Here is a 23,178-nt window from a genome sequence, read left to right as displayed (position 1 = left end):
CTCAAAATGCAGAATATACCTTTGATCAGTTCTTTAAGGGAAAGGGACCAATCATTTCACCTTGTATCTGAACTCTATCTAACACTGTGCCCAGCATATAACTAAAATGGTCCGATGTCCTACCAAAAAAAAAAAATTGAAAATATTATTTTCTGTATCTAAAGTAAATATATTCTAACTATACTATTAAAATAAATTTTAGGGACTAGAGAGATGGCTCAGTGGTTAAGAGCACCTACTGCTCTTCTGAAGATCCTGAGTTCAAGTCCCAGCAACCACATGGTGGCTCACAACCATCCGTAATGAGATCTGACACCCTTTTCTGGTGCATCTGAAGACAGATACAGTGTACTTAGATATAATAATAAATCTTTAACAAAATAAATAAATAAAATTTAGAAGCAAAGTTATTAAAAGACTTTTGTGATGATTACATAGTATCTTTCAAAAGTATAAGTAGTCTGATTTCCTCAAGAAAGATCAGAAACACAAAGGTGTTAACTATAATATTAAACTACTGCATAACATTTATCATCAGAAAAAAGCATTCTCACCTCTTGGATTTGCATCCATATCTCCAGATGTGAGGCCAATCAGGTTGGGACGCTGTGTCTGTGCTCTTGAGAAGAACTGTCTGTACTGTGATCTACCAGAACTGGTGATGCTAGGTGCTTCAGGATTATAACCATCTGGTTCATATGTATCTGAAAAACAAAACAAACAAACCCCCAACATTTAGAAAATCAGAATGCTCAAACTATTCTCATATTACTATAAATAAAGAGCTGTTCAAAGTATGTGTTCTTCAAAAAATATAATTACATCAATGCATACACACTCCTCGTGAGTTATATTAGACACTACTTTAGGAGTAAAACATTGTTACTGTCATGAACATAGAGACATTCAAATTCAAACACTGATTTTTACTTCTCAATCCACTCAGTCTTGTTTACCCCTGTATATTAACCATTTACTTCAATCTTCAGTAACCATACATATTTTTATCACTAATTTTTATGAACATGAACAAGTTTATTCAAAGACTGTTGAGTTTTGTGTCTCATCAATTTCTAGGTATTTCTATAATCAATAAATAATTTTTTAAGCTGAAGAAAAAACAGCTGGCTTCTTATCCAAAACATATTTCAAATAAGAGCTAGGTAAGTTAAATTTTCATATTTATAGTTATTTTAAAACCACCCTATTATTCACCAATGTACTTATCACATTCTTATACTTTTTCCTAAAACAAAAAAATCATTTTTAAAATTCTAATCCTATGTAACTATTTTACTAGTGTTAAAAGTGATTCTGAAAGAAATGATAGACTTAAATGGCACATATCCTCATCACTCCAAATCAAATCATAGCCAGGTAGACGGAACACACTGGTTTTCATAGTTACGACTCATGTGTTTCTTTTTTGTTCTTAATGGAGAATGTGTTTAATAATTCATATAAAGCTCAAACTACAATATCAGGCTCAAGTACATCTTTATTAAAGGCTGTCACTGCTATAATACAGAGTATAAGCTCACAAATGGTCCACTTGCTGGAGAGAGAGCTCCGTGGTTAAGAGAAGACGCAAGTTGTTTCTCAGCACTCATGTCAATTGGTTCACAACCACTTGTAACTCCAGCTCCAAAGGATCCAACACCCTCCCTCTAGACAGGAGGGGCATGCGTACTCACACGCATAAACCCACACACAGACATACACACACAATTAAAAATTAATAAAATAAGCCAGGTGTAGGGATACATGCCACTAATATCAGCACTTGGAAGGTAGAGGCAAGTGGAGTTTGAGGCCAGTCTGATCTACAAGGTAAGTCCCAGGCTAGCTAAAGCAATGTAGTGAGACTCTGTCTCAAATAAAATAAAAAAAATCTTTAAAACAAACAATCTACCTTAGGAATTTCCAGAATTCTAAAAGCATTTTTCTGTGTCTATCCTATCTAAATACGGTAAATAAGGCCTCAGAAGTCTTTGGTGCAGCATATCACTCCCAACTCTCTCTTAAACCTTGCCCTGAATACTTTATTTTCCAACTTCAGGTTCCATGAGCATATTCTCTCCCTGCAAAAAACACCAACTCTAAGTTTAGAACAATTAAATGCCACTGAGGGGCAACCAACTGAGACATCTGGGATCAGTACTAACACTGCTGTAAGGGTTCCTTCCTGTCCACATTGCACCTATTTTCTTTCCTTTCACTTTTGAAAATAGCTCATGATGTAGTATAGACGATAAAAAACTGGTTTCCTGTTTAAAAAAATCAAACAAAATCCAAAACTTCTATTTTGGTGTACTATCTAAGCAGTTATTCTACCAGAGTATTCTTTGGCTTATACTGAATCTCTTCAGTTCCTGCTCTACATCCTACCTTATAACTTTTTTTCTTCCACAAGCTGAAGACAGAGTCAATGCTCAGTGTTTTCTTCAATCCATCACTATCTCATGTCCTGAGATAAAGTTTCTCATTGAATGTTCAGCTATAATGGCTGGCCAGTGAACCCCAGAAGTTCTCTCAACTAAGTCTCTCATGCCAAAATGATAGGCATGGGCCCCTATGCCCAGCTTTTTATAAAGGTGTTGAGGATTCAAATTTAGTTCTTCACAATTTGGGGCAAGACATTATACTAAATGATCTATACCCTTAATTTTTGTTTGTTTAGGTCCAGTTGACAAAATTACTACTGAGAGAAACGTGCGTTAATGATGTATAGCTTAAAAGGAAATCCTATCTATTTATTGAATTTAAATAAATATATTAAATGTCTGAGCGATACAGTTTGAAGATGATAGGTAAAATAACAAATTCACAGATTCCACAGTTATGCTGTCCTGGTTAGTTTTATGTCAATTTGACACAAGCTAGTTATCTGAAAAGAAACCTCAACTGAGAAAAATGCCTCTATGCCTCTATAAGACGCAGCTATAAGAAATTTTCTTAATTAGTGATTGGTGGAGGATAGGGAGGGAGCCCATTATGGGTGGTGCCATCCATGGGCTGATGGTCCTAGGTTCTATAGGGAAGAAAGCTGAGCAAGCCATCATGAGCAAGCCAGTACGCAGCATCCCTCCACAACCTCTGCATCAGCTCTTACTCCAGATCCCTGTGCTACTCGAGCTTCTGCCCTGACTTCCTTTCATGATGAAGGATAAGCTGAATAAACCCTTTCCTCCCCAAGAGTCTTTGGTCATGGTGCTTTATCACAGCACTAGTAACCCTAAGATAGAGGGCTAACAAAATAAATCCTACTTCAACTTTTAATCAAACGAACAAAGTACCGTTCACAGTTTTCAATTACTGCCTAGTAGTAACAGAAACTCCCACAGTTGAGGCTACAAAAAGGTTTGAAATTCACACAATCAAATGGCTTTGTTCTATGACCCCTGGGAACACAGAACCCGAATAAATGTAGGCTCCACAATAAGGTCAGGCATGGTGGCAAACACCCAAAAACCTACCACTCAGATCCCAAATTCAAGGCTAACTTGGACGGTTTCATGACCCTTGTTTTTTTAAAGAGCGCTTTAGTTATGAACTGAATTCCAAAAGACTAGCAAGACAACATCTTTTTAAAAGAGACTATCAAAACACCAACAAAACATACCACAGATCTTCAGAACACATATCAATAAGGTGAAATAATTTTCAACAACCCTACATTCATTATGAGCAATATGTCCATACAACAGGGAGTAGAAAGGAGAAACTATATTTATCCACCAGCAGATGTTTGGCTTTATTTCAAAGAAAATTTACCCTAGTTTTTCTGTAATATACAAGTAATTAACTAGAAAATACTCAAGTAAATACTATCTTCCTATAAAGCTTATCAGAAACTACCTCAAGGAAGATGTGACTGTTACCAAGGCAATGAATGTAAACATACAGGACAACAGAGATGACAGACACACACAGAGGACCTAATCATCAACAACCACTAGGGACAAACCAAAGAAACAGAGAAACAGAAAATAACTCTACCTAAGAGCTTAATAGGAACTTTAAGTGCCAGGTCATACGGTAGGTTGACCAGTTTAAGGTATAAAGATCAGTGAGGAGGATGGCCATCTGCAGCAAAGCTTACCTGGGACCAGAGGGGTGGGGCTGGAGACTGAGGTATGATACCCAATGGAGGATCCCATGAGGTTTCGAGGTGGCACCAAACGAGCTGCCAACAGAGGAGGCGGTGTCCCCAACTGAAGTCGCTCAGATGCAGCAGCACCATGTTCACGAGAATACATGGGCTGTCCTATAGAGGAAAGAATAGGAGGGCAGCTGGGATTGAGAGTCAATGCTTCTCTGAGGCAATGGTGTACTTCCTGAGGATGTGAGCCAAGAACAGAGAAATTACAACAACAGGAACAGTAGTAGAGAAAGACATTACTGAGATTCTAACTCAAGAAAGCATAGACATGCAACTAGTTAGGATGCATCAAGGTACAAAGAAATTAGCATTGCATAATCTGCCCTTTAGAATCCTTTCTCCTGTCTCTGTCTCTCCGCGTCTCTTCCTTGATAGAGGGTTTTGTGCATGCTTGCCTCAAAGTCATTGAATCCTGATCCTACTGCCTCCATGGCTCAAGTTCTGAGATTGCAGGTATGCAATATCACACCTAGCTTTCTACTTTTTTAAATCTTAAGTGGAGTAAATGTATGCTAGTTTTCTCTAAAGCTAAGCAATGAACCAACTGAGTTAAAGAAAGGTACCCTGAGCTATTGTTCATATAGAATCTAGTATTCAATGAACTATACAGATATCAAGGTTGTCATGCACAGATCTCCCTCCAATCACAAGTGAAATGTCAACTGTGTACAAAATATACTCCTGTATCTAGAAGCATGAAAAAAACCAGTAAGACACACAAAACAAATTATCATACCCATAGACTCATAAAGAATGAGAAATGCTCACTAGAAGAAAATTTAAAAGGTGGTGGAAATTTGTTATCACCATAGAGAGGGCAATAACAAAGAAAAAAGATGAAGGAATATGCAACAGACCAATACTGGATATAGGGAATGGTTGTGGATATTAGGAGTCATGTTTTAAAATAGACTACATTTACAGACATAATAAACATATGAGCACATGGCACACATACCACACACTTGGAAAAAGACAAAGTATTACAGAGTAAAACCTTCCTTTGGTTTCTACTTAGTACCATTTCCTAACAACAATATACAAAACATAAATTTACTATAAGGTTTAGTGAATATTTTATATAATAAGGCCAGACATTCACTACAACATAAGACATAGTAAAGTTAGCAAGATTTTTGTATGTGACTAAATGCCTTACAATTTCAAAATCCCTTTATATTTTTAACACAGACTGATAAGACAGGCCACAAAGTAATCACTTGATTTCATAGTAATAAGAAGACTAAGATTAACATCTCCCATCTTCTCTGTCCACATGCATGAAGGAAAGATGAAAAAACTCACTGCAAAGCAGATGACACTACATAGTTAACACCAATCCTCTCAAAATGTTTTAAAAGATTCAGTCCATCACTATATTGCAATAGCAATTTAAAATAACCTCAAACATTAGAAAACAGATCAATCATGACCTACTATAGAGAATATTCATTGAAGAAAAAAACCAAGAAGCATAATGCTCAAGAGAAAAACCAAAAGAAACAATGCTATCTGTATGATGGCTTTAAATATATGATCCAGCACAAATCTGCCTGGTATATGTAATCAGTAACTAGAGACTAAAGGGCAAGCTTGTACAAAGTCAGTTAAAACCACAGACAACACGTGATTCAAACATTAAGAAGGTGGCTAGAGTTGGTGCATGCCTGGTGCCTCTGAGGCCAAAAAAGGGGTGCTGCACACCCCAGAGTCATAGCTATTCTGTAGGTGCTCAAAGTGTAAATTTGGTGCCCCAAATTTCCGAACACACTAAAAATATACATAAAGTTCTTTACTTTATTTGAACAAACCAAATTATGTGGTTTGGAAATTACCAATTTTATTTACAAAAGAAAACTTGAACAACTTTAAGGGTCCAACTTATTTATTTATTTGTTTGTTTTTATTTTTTGGTTTTTCAAGACAGGGTTTCTCTGTATAGCCCTGGCTGTCCTGGAACTCACTTTGTAGACCAGGCTGGCCTTGAACTCAGAAATCCCCCTGCCTCTTCCTCCCAAGTGCTGGGATTAAAGGCGTGCACCACCATGCCCGGCTCGAGGGTCCAACTTATCTGTCTCAAAGACAGTATTTAAAATGAAAACTAAGGAAACTACATTAAAATCACCTACACAAGAAGATATTTAAAAAAAAAAACTATGACCAAAACATTCTATGATACTTATATTCTCCAAATATTTTTTGTGTGTATGTTTTGTGTTTATGTATGGTGAGTGTGCATGTGCTCCTGTGAGCAATCACGGGCATAAACGTGGGCGTGCCGCTGTATGTGTTGAGGTGGAGTCAGAGGACAATCCTGGGTGTCTTTGCGTTTTCACCTTGTTTAGTACAAGTTTCACGCTATTCACCAGTCGGTCCTCAAGAATTCAGCGAATCTGCTTCTCTTCTCACTGGAGAAGTACTCAGATTCCTGACATGAGCTACCATGTCTGACTTTACCTGTTCTGAAAACCTGAACTCCAGTTTTCATACTTGTACAGCGAGTTTGTTATCCATTTGAGCCACCTCCCCATATCCAATTTTCAAATGTTTTTTACATGATTCCCGCTGTAAACCATTGTAGTGATGATTCAATACCAGAACTTTTTACATTTATTTCTCTCTGTGTCATGCACATGCAAACGTGTCAGAAGACAGCTTACACTGGCTTTCTCTTCCCCTTATGGGTCTTGAGAATCATATTTACGTCACCAAGTTTAGAGGCAAGCACCTTACCTTTACCCACTAAGCCATCTGACCAGGCCCTGCAATTGTGTTTTAAATGCTAAGATGGCTATCAGATGCTATCCTCTAGGGCTTTAATTTTTTCTATAAACCGTGTGTGTGTTTTATGTACATGTTCATGTGGGCAGATGCATATGAAGACAAGAAGTTGACATCAATGTCCTCCTATATTGCTTTGCTTTCTACTTTTTTTTTTCCTTCTTTGAGACAGGGCCTCTTGTATGTCTGGCTGGCCTTGAATGTACTGTAATAAGGAGGGTCTTGAACTCCTGATTCTCGTGCCTTCACTTCAGAAATGCAGAAATGACAGGCACGTACCATCACCTCTGGATTTAAGTGGCACTAAGCACTGAACCCAGGGCTTTATGCATGGTAGACAAGCATTTTAACAACTGAGCCCCATCTCACATCTTATTTTTGAGACAGTGTCTTTCACTGAATCTATCAGGAGCTCCAGGAATCCAACTGTCTCCTTCCCTGTAGCCCAAGAGCTAGAGGCACTATACCTGACTTTTATTTGGTGCTGTGGATCTAAACCCAGATCCTCATGCTTGTACTGTAAGCACTTTACTGAGCCATCTTCCTGCTCCTCCCTATATACTTTAGAATCAAATTGTATGCTTTTAACTATGGAAGAAAATTCACAAAGCTGTCTGAATGACACAATTGTGACTTGTCCAATATTAATATTCTATTTCAAAACAAATTAATTCTCTTTATAAACAGTGACACAGCATCTAAGATTATAAAGTAGTAAAACACAAATACCAATGAGAAATCAAAGTAAAAATGGTAATTATTACAAGGACTGTTTTTATTCTAAGAGTCTTCTTTGTTGTTGCTGTTGTTTTCGTTTTTTTTTTTTTTTTTTTTTTTTTTTTTTTTTTTTTTTGAGACAAGGTTTCTCTGTGTAGCCCTGGCTGTCCTGGAACTCATTCTGTAGACCAGGCTGGCCTCAAACTCAGAAATCCGCCTGCCTCTGCCTCCCAAGTGCTGGGATTAAAGGCGTGCGCCACCACGCCCAGCCTCTATCTACCTATCTATCGATCTATCTTTGTTTTTCAAAACAAGGTTTCTCTTTGTAGCCCTGGCTGTCCTCAACTCAGAAATCTGCCTGCCTCTGGCATGAGCTACCACCTAGCTTAAAGTGTATTTTTTTTTAAGATTTATTTTATGTATGTGAGTACACTGTAGCTGTCTTCAGACACACCAGAAGAGGGCATCAGATCCCATTACAAATTGTTGTAAGCCACCATGTTTCTGGGAATTGAACTCAGAACCTCTGAAAGAGCACTCAGTGCTCTTAACTGCTAAGTCATCTCTCCCGCCATTAAAATGTATTTTTAAAATTAAAAAATATACTAGATATTTTCCTATGTAGTCCTTTGTTCTGAAAAAGCAAGAAGCTGATAATTATATTTGTTTCCTAATATTCTTACGTCTGTTACTAATCTCTCTGAAAAACAGATATTCAGAATTTCAGTTCGGAAAACATTACACTCTTTCTTTTAAAGGTATGAGAGAAAGGCCACCTGAGATCGGTTATCTTATACATCTTAGCTCCATAGCATCTACCACAATGCCTGGCACATAAACACTGAACAAATATTTTCTGAATTAATGAATATTGAGCTAAGTCACTGAGATTACTGGCAACTGCCAAATTTCTTAAACTCAACACCAGCCCGATGTGGTAGCACAGACCTTTAATCCCAGCAGTCAGAAGGCAGAGGCAGGTAGATCTCTGTTAGTTCAAGGCTAGTGTAGTTTACTATAGTGAATTCCAGAACAGCCACGCATATGTTGAAAAACCCTGTTTCAAAACTTAAATTAATAATAACAACACTAAGAATAATATAAAAATGTGCCGGGCGTGGTGGCACACACCTTTAATCCCAGCACTTGGGAGGCAGAGGCAGGCGGATTTCTGAGTTCGAGGCCAGCCTGGTCTATAGAGTGAGTTCCAGGACAGCCAAGACTACACAGAGAAACCCTGTCTCAGGGAAAAAGAAAAAAAAATTTTTTTAAATAAAAATTAACACCAAGCAGAGTATTTATAGAGTGTGTCACAATATTTAATTTGGTATAAAAAAAATGGATAACTGCCCGTTTCTTTTAAAAAGTAGAATTTTTACTATGACAACACTAAATGTAACAATATAAAATATGCCATTTGCCTAGACTGCAATAAATCCAGGTTTTCATATTTATAAGTACAAATGACATTTTAAACTGTAAGGACAATGATCAGTGCTAAAGCTGGATAACAAGAACCTTCATTATACTGCACATATCTCAGCTTACTATATTATCTTTATTTTTATATATATTTGATATTTCTCATAAGTAAAAACAATGATAGCAACAATAAAACCTGCACTATGAGAAAATACTAATCAGAAGACCATGAGACAGAAAATGTCAGATTTTTGATTTATATTTATAAAAGAAAAAAATCAAACAGACCTATATTTAAATATGCATCATTACCTAACAAATGCTTCTATGTTATGTAGGAATCTTAAACAGGAGACAAATGTTTCTCAAGTTCTTAGACTTGAACCTTGAAGCAGAAAAGAAAGCATTTATGTAGCGGTAAAGAAGAAAATGCCTTTTCTTGAGTCACTACAGGAGCATAGATACTGTGCATGTCAGAAACAATAAAAAAGAGATTAGCAAAGTAAGACCTAAATCACTGCAAGAGTCAGAAGCCTAAGAGAAGATCTCTGATGATTAAGAAGGAAACAGTAACTAACCACTAAAGAGTCTGAGCAATATTCACTTAACACTAAGTGCTATACCTTGGCTGGGTGCTTAAACAAACATAATGGTGTCAAATGACCCGAAATGGCAATGAGTCAAACATGAATAAGAGGAGAGGTTCTAGTGGAAATATAGTGAAGGAGAAACTTCACTATATTGGTTGGTTTTGACCAACTAGGTTTTTTTTAAAAAGCAAAAGCAAGGTTGAAGCTTGCCTTGTGTGCTAGGTAGGGGCTAGTGTTCAAGTATACATACATCATTAAGGGGGGAAAATGCAGTGTGCCAGTCATATGATGATGTTCACATGAGTAATTGGCTCTTGTACTCATCGACAAAGACAAGAAGGGTAGAAGGCATTGATTTAAGAATAGGCTTGCCGGGCGTGGTGGCGCACGCCTTTAATCTCAGCACTCGGGAGGCAGAGGCAGGCGGATTTCTGAGTTCGAGGCCAGCCAGGTCTACAAAGTGAGTGCCAGGATAGCCAGGGCTACACAGAGAAACCCTGTCTTGAAAAACCAAAAAAAAAAAAAGAAAGAAAGAAACTAGGCCATATGTGTTAAGAGAGTCCTTTAGTAGAAGCTCAATGCTGTGACTGCAGTAGTCACTATTAAGTGGCTCTGTGCTGCCATTCTACAGTAATACAGGGCTCATTGCTTCTCCCCACTCCAGCACACAAAATTAAAAAACAGTCATATAACATGACTCCTTTGTAAATTTGAATATAATTGTACAGTTTTACATTCCACAAGAACAAGCATTTTGTTGTACTCACACACAGTGCCACATTGTATGTATGCAGATCAGAGGACAACTTGCAGAGTCATTTCTCTCCTTCTACTATGTGGGATCCAGAGATCAAACTCAGATTCTGAGCTTTGGTGGCAACTGACTTTACTTACCATCTTGACAACCCATTTAAAGCACCTTTTGGAATGGTCTGTCTCCCTGCTAATCCCTAGACTGCCCTGAACAGGCAGAAATGACATTACAGAGCCTGCAGCCCAATATGCAAAACTCTAGCCTTTGACCAGAATTGCATAACTGGACTGGAAGCTACACTCACACTAACATCCTGGAATTGTACACCACCCAGTCTGAACTGCCATCCTTTATAGAGTACATCCCCAGGAGTGACAAAGGCTCTTCTCTTCATTAGAACATAGGCAGACACTGTCCCCTCTCTCACAACTGCAGGTGGCACTCCACTTACTCTGTAGCCCACCTGCCCAGTGTATGAGAAACTGATCTGTTTAATTAAAAACAAAAAGATCCCCCCAAACCCTAAGAATTTGTTGACGTGGCATGTACTTACTTTCTGATACTGTATAAAGGAGGTTCTGCGGTAAAGGAGGAGGTAGTCTTGCTCCCACTGGTGCAAGATTGGGCACTGCACTTGTCCCAGGCTGGTCTCGGCTATTTATTAAGCTTGACTGTGAAATGGGAGGTCCTACAGAATTAAAAAAAAAAAGTGTCAAGTACAGGATGAATAATCTCTGGTAAGAATCTAGTACTAATACGAATACTAATGCATTCAGACTTAACAATCTTAAACACACTCCTAATTCTCCAACAGGCAAAGCTCGTCACAGGGAAAGGAAAGCAAGACTGAGTGCCTTTGCAGGCAGCCATGAGAATGGAGGGAAGGGACTTGAGGAACAGCAAATGGTATGACCATTAAGTAAGTAATGAACAATCTGTAACTGTGAATACCATGGAAAGTATGAAAGATAGTGAGGTCAGGCCATGGTGGTTCTGCCGTTAGCCCCAGCACTCGAGTGGTAGAGACAGGGAAAGCTTGGTGAGTTCAAGGCCAGTGTGGTCTACACAGGAGTTCTAAGCCAGGCAGGGTTACAAAGAGAGATTCTGTCAACAAAATACTGAAAAAAACCCAAAAATCACCACCACCACCACCGACAACAACAACAACAATAAGGTGGAGGGCTGGGCTGGAGATGTAGTAGTTCAGTTGGTGGAGTGCTTGTCTAGCACCCACAAAAACTTGATTTGGATCCCATCCCCAGCATGATGGCACATGTCTATGAGTGTGGCCTTGGAAAGTAGAGGCAGGACCAGGAGTTCAAGATCCCTTGTCTGTAAATAAATTAATAGGGGACTAAGGGCAGTAAGGATATAGTTCAGGAGTAGTGTTTGCCTGACATTTGCAAGACCCTGAGTTCAACTGTCAGTACCCCAGTAACAAATTAAATTTAAAATAAGTAAATAAAAGAGAAAAGCTGAGAATAAAATCACTTCAACATATATTGTAGAAGTGATAAGTTAAAAATAAAATCCCTTAACCTTCCATTACGTTATCTTTTCCTATCACTTAAGACTTATATAATCAACTTACATGTGTGGATATTTTTGCCTGCATGTATGTACATCATATAAAGTTGTGCCTAGTGCTTATAGAGGTAGGAGAGAGCATCAAAATCACTGGAACTAGTTATGAATGGTTCTGAGCTACCATGTGGATGCTGGGAACTGAACTCAGGTTCTAAGGAAGAGCAACAATTGCTCTTAGCTGCTAAGCTATCCCTTAACCCCCTTCTACCAATATTTAATATTTATAGCTGCTAAGCTAAGAAGGCTTGGAGGTGTTGCTCAATGGTAAAGTGCTTCTCTAGTGTACTAGTTAGTTTTTGTCAACATTATACTATTTAATTGCCTGGGAAGAGAGCACCTTAACTGAGGAATTGCCTTGATCAAGACTGGTCTGTAGGCAGACATCTTCTTGATTGTTAATTGAGTAGAAGGCCACAGCTCACTTTGGGTAGGTAGTCCTGGGCTATATAAGAACAAGTCAGTACGGAGCATTCTTTTTTCTCTGCTTCAGTTCCTGCCTTGTCTTACCTCAGCTACGACTGACTGTAGCTCTAACCTGAAACAAATCCTTTTTCTTTTCTCCCAAAATCTCAGTTTCAGTCATTGTTTTATCATGGCAACAGAAAGAAAACTAGGACACAACACACATACAGAGCCCTCCCTGTAAGGTACAGCCCACCACCACCACCACCCCCTAAATGCAAAGCTGGAAAAAAAAAAAAAGTCCTTATTATTAAACCCTTATCTGTTATTACCCACCTTTACATTTTTATTTTATGTGTATGTATGTGTTTGTATGTGTAAGCTCACATGCTACAGAATGCATGTGGAAGTCAGAGGACAAGCTGTGGGAGCTGGATCTCATGGGGCCCAAAAGGACCAAACTCAGGCCATCAAGCTGGATGGCAAGCTTCTTGATCTACTGAGCCATTTATTTCATGGCTCATCTTAAGATTAATGTTTTTACTACTATTAATTGAAGGAAGGTTAGCCATAGTGTGCATATGGTAGTCAGAAGACAAACCTATGGAGTTAGTTCTCTCCTACTTTATGTGTTTTAAGGACTGAACTCAGACCTCCAGGCTTACACAGTAAACACCTTGACCTGCTACCATCCTGCCAGCCCTTTTGTTACCAACTTTAATGTGATGTATACTTTACTATAGAGAAGCTTAGTAGTGGGTACATAGACAGGACTGTGCTTAATTATTTTTACTTATTAACTGCTTTGGTTTTAGTTTTGGCACTGGGGAGAAAATCAGGTCCTCAAACATGATCAAAAACACCATAGTATTGAGCTATACCACAGCCCCAAAATAAATTGCTGTAAGAAAAACAGTGCTGAGGATATAGTTCAGAGGTTGACAGTTTGCCCCGAATGACCTGGGTTCAATCCCCAAAACTGAAAGGAGAAAAAGAGAGAACCAGATGATGCAGGCCTGTAATCCCAACTACACTGCAAGAGGATCTCAAACTCAAAGCCTGCCTGGACTACAAAGCTAGTTCAAAGCCAGTCTGGACGGCTTAGTGAGATCCTTATGCAAAACAAATCCAAAGGGACTAAAAGTAAACCTGAGTGAGGAGTGCTAGCCTAGGCATGAATGAAGTCTAAATTCTATCACTAGTACGAGGAACAGAGAAATACTGCTTAAGTTAAATGGCAATCGTTGCCGGGCGTGGTGGCGCACGCCTTTAATCCCAGCACTCGGGAGGCAGAGGCAGGTGGATTTCTGAGTTCGAGGCCAGCCTGGTCTACAGAGTGAGTTCCAGGACAGCCAGGGCTATACAGAGAAACCCTGTCTCAAAAAACCAAAACAAAAAAAACAAAAAAAAAAAGGCAATCGTTTTTAAAACAGTAATTTGTTATTCTTTAATAATGCAATGTTAAATGTCGGTACATAGATATTTTCTTATACCTTTGCATACATGTAAATAATTCATTCTGTAAGTTTTTTAGTTGAATTTTAAAAATTTAGTCTTATCCTTGTTCTTGCTATATTCATAACCTTACCTCAACCGTCTGCTCAGCCTCTAGAGTGCTGGATAACAAGAGTGTGTCACCACACCCAGCTAGCAATCATGAATACTTCTTAACTAGCCTTTTTAATGTGTGTGTGAGGTCTGAAGGCATGTACACCCATGCATATGTACAGAGGTCAGAGAAGGGTGCCAAGTGTCCTGCTCTCTTACTTGTCACCTTATTTCCTCTAGACTCTCACTGAACCTATATCTAGACTGGCAGGCAACACTCCAGCAATCCTCCTGCCTCTACCCCTCAGTGGTGGGATTACAGGTCCAGAACCACATCTAGCTTTTAATTTCAACACTTGGGATCTGAACTTAGATCCTCATGCTTACACAGCAAGCACTCTTACTGACTAAGCCATCTTCCCAGGCCCTTAAACGGCCATTTTTAAATATTTGTTGCTCTTGATTTGGCTAGATACAATAATGAAATATTTTAAACACACACACACAAATAAAAAGTCTTTTTCAGTAAAGAAATCCACATAGAAATACACACTGTTAAAATAGCATGGCATTTAGAATTTACTCCCATGAAAACAAATCAACCCAAAAAACTATGAAAAGAGAATAAAATCAAGTTGGCTTAATAGAATCACTGAGGCCAATTAAACAAATACTACCCAAGTTATTCATCCTTATGTGTGTCTGAAAGATTCTATAACAAAAGATTTCAAGTGTTATTTCAATATTCTTAAAGAGATTTTTTTGAAATACTAAGAGAATCCATAAAACTCCCAGCATGTTTCTTCTCTATCATCTTAAACTACTAACAGCTAACAAGGTTTTATCTCCAGGTCAACACAAGTCAGACTACTACAAGCAAAAGGCACACTGCAGGTACTATAAAGAATGGCAAACAGTAAGAACATCTTTATTATGGGAGTATATTTTAAATTCCATTACTGTTTTTCAAGCATTTTAACAGTTAGCAAAAGGGATGAGGTTCTTCTAAATACAACTCATCAACAAAACAAGATTCAACCAACACATACTTACTTGGTATGGGAAGCACAACAGAAGGTGGAGGCTGACCATGTCCTTGAGGAACAGGAAGTCTCATACTATGACCAGGGCCTGGGCCTGGGCCAGGACCAGGGCCAGGGCCAGGACCAGGGCCTGGGCCTGGACCTGGCATTGGAGGCATTAACATTCCGGGAGGTGGTGGAGGAGGAAGCCCAGGAGGAGGGGGTGGGAAAGGAATCATACTTGGCAGAGCAACTTCATCAACAACTAGAGGATCATTTCCATGATCAAACTGACAAAGGTCACCAAGTACACAAAATCCTCTTTCTGTAAGAATTAAAATTAAAAAAAACAAAAACAAAAACCTTATTACGATCTACTTAGAGTTCAAAGAATAAAACAAATTCCAGAAAACTCAACATCCTAATTTACATTGTAGTTATTTTTGTAAGAAGTTGAAATCTCCTTAGTGTTCTCCTATTAATGACCACATAGCCTTGAAGTAGAGGCAAGAGTATTCTCTACTCTATATGAGAATAGGATATATTGAAATTTTAAAACAGTAGGGTCAAACAGGATAGATACTAAGTAGCTACTATAAGATTAACCAAATTGCTAAATTTTTATAATAAGAATCAGGTGTGGTGCTGACTCCTGTTATCTTAGCACTCTAGAGGCTGAGGCAGGAGGATTGAAAGTTTGAGGTCAGCCTGAGTTACATGCACATTTGAGGCAAGTCTGGACTATACAGTAAGGCTCTCATTTTAAAAAGAAAGGTTTTTTTTTTTTTAAATATTAAAAATTAGGTATTTTATCAAATAACCATTTACCAAAGATTTGAAAGGAAGGAATAAAAGATAATTTCATTTTGGTGATCCATTTCATAATATTATTTTAAAGCAACCATTCTTGCTATATACAGTTTTAATTTAAAATACTCAAATAGACAGGAAAAATGACTTATAATGTTCCGTAATTTAAAATAAAGTTGACAATTGTTTTAAAATGATAAGATATTTTATATCTATATAAAATATCTAGATAAAAGTTCATGAACATTCCCAACTCTAAAAATATTAGTTTGGCATGCTAGCTACCCTGATGTGATTACCACATACCATATACATGCATTGAAATGTTATTATATGCTATAAGTATGTACAGTATCCATCAATATAAACAATATTTTAACATTAAATTTCCACTAGGCAAGGTATACAAGGCTATTTGCTATAGTACTGCTTATAACTGAAAATGCTGGAAAGGATCTAAGTGTATAATTATTGTAAATGGGTTAAGCACATTTTCATACTTATAAAATACTAGGTAAGAGCCTTAAAAAACAATTAAGAAGTTCTTTATACAGCAGTATGGGGTTATTTTCAGGAAACTATAATTGACAAAAACACTACACAGCATATGAAAAAACCCACTGGTATTCATATAAAACAGCAGGTCAAGCTGCTGGGATCCACCCAGGCAGTACCTGTAGCACCTGCTTTCCTAGCTGAGAACAGCACATACAAGAGAGAAGGCAATCTTTACCATCATAATCTCTGCAGCGCCTCTTTGGTGGTGGGTTTCGACCAAAAGAATTGGAAGAGCTATGATTGTTATAGTAATTAGACCAGCTCTCAGTTGTGTTCTCAGAATGGTGCGCAGGTGCAATCACAGTGACAGTGCTGGGAATAGACTGTGCCCCAGAGGAATACTGCTCAGAAGAGTTTGGAGGTGGAGCAGACACAGGCACATAAGAGCTCTCCAGGTCATTTCTTTCGCTCTTAAACTTTGATCTTTCCCTGTGCTCTGTTTTAGAGACAAAAAGAAACAAGAGATGAAGAGGTCACATGTTTATGTGCTTTAAGCCACATTTACCTCAGAACAGCAAGGCTAAGAACATTAGCCTCAGCTTCCTGAGAGAGCCACAGCTTAAATGCACTCACTAGTAACATATTCTATGAGCAGGAATGTTACCACTGAACATATCTTAAACAACTTGTGAAAAACAATGTGATACAACATCAAATACATCCACAGGAGAAATGTTAGCTTCACCACTAGGATTTTAGGATATTTTTTCTGTCTTTTACAGTTTATAAACATTGGGCAACCTTATTATAGAAAGTCAATTACTTTCAAAGAAAACAAAACAAAAAGCAAAAGAATGCAAACAACTTTTACTTAAGTGGTGTTGCCACTGATTAAAAGACATTTGTATCAATTCTAAAAATTATTTAGGGCTGGGGAGATGGCTCAGCAGTTAAAAGCATTGGCTGTTCTTCCAGAGGACACAGGTTCAATTCCCAGTAACCATATGTCAGCTCACAACTGCCTGTAACTCCTGCTCCAGGGTACACAACACCCTCACACAGACATGCATGCAGTCAAATCAACAATGTACATAAAATAAAAATAAGTACATTATAAAAAATATTTAAATGCAGATATATGTTATAATAACTTAGGAATAATTTTAAAAGAAACTGGCTTGATTGCAAGGGTGCACAAGATTCGTCCTATCTCTGTCAGAAGGTCAATACCCAGCCTTTTGAGACAGTTCCAGTCTTAAATCTCTCCCACCTGTCAAACAAGCCCTCTGGGGCTGATGCCTACTCACCAACGTTCCTGTTTGGATCCCGGTCTTTGCTGCGGCCCCTGCTCCGGCTTCTACTCCGACTCAAGCCTCGGCTCTTACTCCTGCTCTTGCTCCTGCCCCTTCTCCAGTCATACTTCTCCCGATACAGCTCATTCCGCTCGTAGTACCGCTCATAGTCTCTCCACTTGCCATCTTCTCTTTTCTTCTCACGTGTTCTATAATACACAGATATAAAAGCCATAGGTAGTCTCTAGAAATGAGATCTGTACACAAATTCAGAGAATAAAATACTCTCTTTACGTCATCACAATTCATACTGTCTATTTTCGAATGTCTCAAGACTACCACTAATTCTTCTAACCATTATTAAAAGAGGGAAGGGTTTTCCCACTTCAAGTACACAGGGTAGGGAGAAATGAAAAAAGAAAAGGTAAATCCAAAGTATGAGAGCATGAGAAGACAAATTAGAAGGAGAAAGTTGGAAAGGCTCACAACAAGTCTTCCTAAACAAAAACCACTCTGTGAACAGACAAAACTGTACCCTTTTGGCAAATGCTAACATGGATAATTCTAATACCGCACACCCCTAAACAAATGGAACATTTCATTACAATTCTCTGAGGAGACTGCTCCCACCCTGGTGCTCTTGGGGAAAGCAAATAATGACTGTTTATAAAAGACACAGAAGCTAAGACAACAGCAAGACAGAATAGAAACAAGGCAACGTTCTCACCTCAGTGCTTTAGAGAGGGCTTAAGGATACAGATCATAAATACTAACTCTCCATACTTAAAAGTAGCTTTCAATAACTTACTCAGAGACAAATACAAACCTTCGTTCACTAGACTCTGAGCGACTCTTCTGGGGACTAGGATATTTCTTCTTTCTAGTATCTCGTTCTTCTTCTGCTGGCTCTTGAAATACCTGTAAGATTTGTTAAAAATAAAACCAGTTCCACTCTAAGTTAAAAACTCAGTCATCTGTGTAAGAGAGGATATAAATAAGTATATGAATACTGTGGCCTAAGCCAAGTGTGACCCCATACACTTGTAATTCCAACAGCTGAAAAGTTAAGGTGAGGCATCCTTAAGGTACCTGAGACCCTGTCTTAAAACAAAGAAATCCCAGCAGTTTCTCAAAAAAAAGGATAAACACTCAAGTTAAAGCCGGGCGTGGTGGCGCACGCCTTTAATCCCAGCACTCGGGAGGCAGAGGCAGGCGGATTTCTGAGTTCGAGGCCAGCCTGGTCTACAAAGTGAGTTCCAGGACAGCCAGGGCTATACAGAGAAACCCTGTCTCGAAAAACCAAAAAAAAAAAAAAAAACACTCAAGTTAAATCGTTTATACACAGACTGTTGCAAGCATAGTTAATACGCTGTTTTAAGCCATTTCCAAAAGCGTCAGAACAGGAAATGTAAAAATCAAGCTCACATTAGTTCAAAAACAGGAATGTTACTGGCTATGATAGTGAATCTTATGACTGAGACAGAAGGATTGCTACATTTGAGGCCAGCTGGCCTATACCAAGACTGTCTTAAAAAAAAAAAAAAAAAAAAAAAAAAGGGGAGGGTAGGGAATAGAGAAATGGCTCAGTAGTTAAGAGCCCTGACTGCTCTTCCAGAGGTCATGAGTTCAATTCCCAGCAACCACATGGTGGCTCACAACCATCTGTAATAAGATCTGGCGCCCTCTTCTGGTGTGTCTGAAGACAGCTACAGTGTACTTATATAATAAATAAATCCTTTAAAAAAAAAAAAAAAAAAAAAAAGTCTGGTATAGTGGTGCATACCTGCCATACCCACATTTGACAGGGCTGAGGCAGGAAGACAGACACATAAGGTTAAGGCTGGCCTATGAACATAGTGAGTTTTGGACACCCAGAGCTACAAAGCAAGACTCTGTCTAAAATAAAAATATTATAGTATATATTTTTTAAAAACAAGCATATCAACTTTGATGTTACTTAAAGTGTAAGTTACTTCTAGTATAAGAAGAGAGTAAAGACATCATTCTCTAAACTGTTACAAGAAAACTAACAAGCATTGGACACCATACAGTAAAACAGTTTATACCTTCTTCATTTCAAAATATAGGCAAGCTATGGTGGTGTATACCATTTATGTTAGCATTGGAGAGAAAGAGGCAGGTATGAAATCCAGGCTAGCCTGGTCTACATATCAAGCTCTAGAACAGCCAGGGCTACACAGAAACACTGTCTCAAAATAAAAAAGAATAAATAAAAGTAAAAAATCTAAAAATAAGAATAAATTAATCAAGTTTGGGCTGAGTGTGGTGGTGCAAGCCTTTAATCCAACATTTGAGAAGCAGAACCAGTTTTCTGTGAATTAGATGCCAGCCTGGCCTACATAGCAAGATCCTGTCTCAAACAAACAAAAAATAAATGTTAGTTTTGGCCACGTGTGTTAACATGCAAAAGCAATCCTAGCCAAGTATTTTGGAGACTAGGACAGAAGGATCATAAATTCAACGCAACCTTGGATTATCATGAGACCCTTAAGAAAAACGTTAAGGAGTTCAGAGCCTACCATATACAAATGAATCAGATCTGTAAGACCTAAACCAATTTCCAAATAATGGAAAAGCTCCTCATTTATTATCAAAATCAGGAAATGAATAAATGGGCCAGAAGGTAGCAATATAATAAAATGCAGACAGCATAATAATGGCAGCCACAATATGGCAGCCACATGGCATCAGCAGAGACTACACACTCATCCAACTGGATTCAAAAGTCTGTTCTAGCAATTTACAAGGAACACAGTTGATTCATAACTCCATTGAGAAGCAACAAGCTGAATCTAGATAATAAAAACACCACAGAATAGTGTTTCTTTACAAACTAAAGTCTCAGGAAAGTTTTGGTAAAAAGAAACAAATGGCATGTGCATCGTAAATTATAGCACACATCTTCTGTTGTTTTTCAGCACCAGGATGAACTGAGTCAATGGTCCAATTTCTCTTGCCTGTCTCCCTTGTGGCCAATAATCTAATTATAAAAGCAACTGACAGTACAATGCAGCTGAGGATCAAAAAGCTAAGATGGCTAGTCCTGAGATTTGTTTCAGAACTACTCACTGTAAAAGTCCAACTGTGCAGACCAGGAATTAAACCATTATATTTATGTAGGGTTATTTGAGAACTACTGCTTATAGCAATAATCACAACTAACTCAAATATAAAATTAGGACGAAAATTGCCAGACAGATGTCAGTCAGAAGAGCTCTAGGGCTAAGCTCATTATTACCCAGTTTTTGGTTTTCAAATTAGGTCTTATTAAAAAGATACTACAAATGAAATCTTGTAGTGATTTAACTGTTCTTTTAAAACAAGATAATAGAATTTTCAAAAATGTAAAATGTTTTTTCTTTTTTTTTTTTTTTTTGGTTTTTCGAGACAGGGTTTCTCTGTGTAGCCCTGGCTGTCCTGGCACTCACTTTGTAGACCAGGCTGGCCTCGAACTCAGAAATCCGCCTGCCTCTGCCTCCCGAGTGCTGGGATTAAAGGCGTGCGCCACCACGCCCGGCAAAATGTTTTTTCTAAGTCCCTGCAGACACGAAGGTCTGCATACATTAAGTGTATGGTGGCAGGGGAAGCTGGAAGGCTAGAGGACCCCCTAGAGATGGGTTGCAGGTGTGTGCGCGCCCTGACCTGGGTGTTGGGAAGCTTATGAGGAAAAGCAAGCATTCAACCCACTGTGCCATCAACTCTCCAGCTACCAGGATTACTTTTGTTAATATTCAAATCAATTATCATTTAAACACAATCTTTTTTAAAATACTTATTTATTATGTATGAGGACACTGTACACTGTCTTCAGACACACCAGAAGAGGGCATTAGATCCCATTAAAGATGGCTATGAGCCAATATGTGGTTGCTGGGAATTGAACTCAGGAACTCTGGAAGAGCAGTCACTGCTCTTAACTACTGAGCCATTTCTCCAGACCTTAAACAGATTCTTATACACCAGTGGATAACGAACAATGACTATAGAAAAAAGTTACTTGCCATAACCTATTCCAAAGATCATAAATTACACACTATATAAAGCACCAAAGAAAAATTTCTGTACAGTATGCAAGGAAAGTTTCCATTTCTGCTACTTAAAAAGACATACCAAGAACTTCATTAGCCTACATTTTAGAGACTTTTTGAGCCAGGCTTAACACTCTTGAATCTTACCTAGCCTTTGGGAAGTGGAAGCAGAAGGATCAAGTTCAAGGCTACTTCTGGTGCATGAGACCCTGCCTCAAAAAGTATAAGTTGGGGTCTGAAGAAATGACTCAGGTTAAAAGCACCAGTTGTTCTTCCAAATGACCTGGGTTTAGCTTCCAGTACACACATGGCAAGTCAAACTGTCTATTATAACTCCAGACCCAGGAGATCCAACACCCTCCTCTGGCCTCTGAGGGTATTACATCTACATGGTGTAAAGACACACATGTAGAAAAATTACCCTTACACATAAAATAAAAATAAAGTTTTTAAAGTACATGTATATATATAAAAAAAAATTATACTATATAAGAATAAAGTGAGCCAGGCGTGGTGGCGCACGCCTTTAATCCCAGCACTAGGGCGGCAGAGGCAGGTGGATTTCTGAGTTCGAGGCCAGCCTGGTCTACAAAGTGAGCTCCAGAACAGCCAGGGCTATACAGAGAAACCCTGTCTCGAAAAACCAAAAAAAAAAAAAAAAAAAAAAAAAAGAATAAAGTGATAATGGTCTCAGCTGATCTTTATTTGAAGCATCCAGATTTTGCTGGATCGGTTCAATTATATAGCATTAAGTCAGTAAGAGTGCTAGAGAGATGGCTCAGTGGTTAAAAGTAGTAGCTGCTCTTCCATAGGACCTGAGTTTGATTCCCAGCACCCACATGATGGCTAACAACTGCATTGAACCCCAATTTCAAGAAATCTAATGCTCTCTTCTGGTACTGCAGACATGGTATACAGACACAAGTACAGGCAAAATACCCATATGCAAAATAAAAATAAATCTCAAAGAATTTTTAAAGTGAATCAGGTATGATAAATAAACAACACACAAATCTCACAAAGAATTCCATACAAAAAGGAACAGAACAGACTATAAGTAAGAGGCCCAGCTGGGTAAACTAATAAATGGACAGTATATGGCATGAAAGTTAAATATACTAAAACTAATAATGGTACCATAATTATCTTAAAGCAGGCGTGTGCATGCATGCGTGTGTGCGTGTGTGTGTGCATGCGCGCACATGTGCCCACACATGTTATGTACAGATGGACACACCACATGTGAATGCACATGTATAGAGGCCAGAGGTCCATGTCTGATATCTTCTATAACTTTCCTCCTTATTCTTTGAGACAGGTTCTCTTTTTAAACCTGAAGCTCACTGGTACCAACTATGACTATATTGGTACCCAACACGCCCCAGGCACCCTCCCAGTACTGGTATTATAAGGCAGTAGGGTTTTATATGAGGGGTCTGTGGGAGCCAGGGATGGGAGGGGGTGCAAGGGTGCAGGGATGCGGAGAGTGTTTGGGGATTAAACTCTGGTCCTCATGTTTATAGAAGCAAGAACTTTTAACCAAC

The 23,178-nt window shown here is 38.4% G+C and overlaps 1 protein-coding gene across 2 annotated transcripts in view; it reads right to left on the bottom strand.

Annotated features, from left to right (window-relative positions):
• Rbm27 (RNA binding motif protein 27) overlaps positions 1 to 23,178 on the bottom strand; it is a 66,603-nt gene that overhangs the window by 24,216 nt on the left and 19,209 nt on the right. The window contains exons 4-10 of one of the 2 annotated variants that reach the window (XM_021150472.3): positions 18,412 to 18,503; positions 17,601 to 17,794; positions 16,529 to 16,789; positions 15,017 to 15,310; positions 10,980 to 11,114; positions 4,103 to 4,267; positions 555 to 704 (exon numbers count right to left, since the gene is read on the bottom strand). In XM_021150472.3, the coding sequence (XP_021006131.1) occupies positions 555 to 704; positions 4,103 to 4,267; positions 10,980 to 11,114; positions 15,017 to 15,310; positions 16,529 to 16,789; positions 17,601 to 17,794; positions 18,412 to 18,503 (1,291 nt within the window). The remainder of the gene's footprint in view (positions 1 to 554; positions 705 to 4,102; positions 4,268 to 10,979; positions 11,115 to 15,016; positions 15,311 to 16,528; positions 16,790 to 17,600; positions 17,795 to 18,411; positions 18,504 to 23,178) is intronic. The other variant, XM_021150473.3, reaches the window with a different exon arrangement.

The sequence above is a fragment of the Mus caroli genome, unplaced genomic scaffold, assembly GCF_978045245.1.
Source record: "Mus caroli unplaced genomic scaffold, Mus_caroli_1 scaffold_19, whole genome shotgun sequence".
NCBI classification, from domain to species: Eukaryota; Metazoa; Chordata; class Mammalia; order Rodentia; family Muridae; genus Mus; species Mus caroli.
This window is presented reverse-complemented; position numbering and strand designations above follow the sequence as displayed.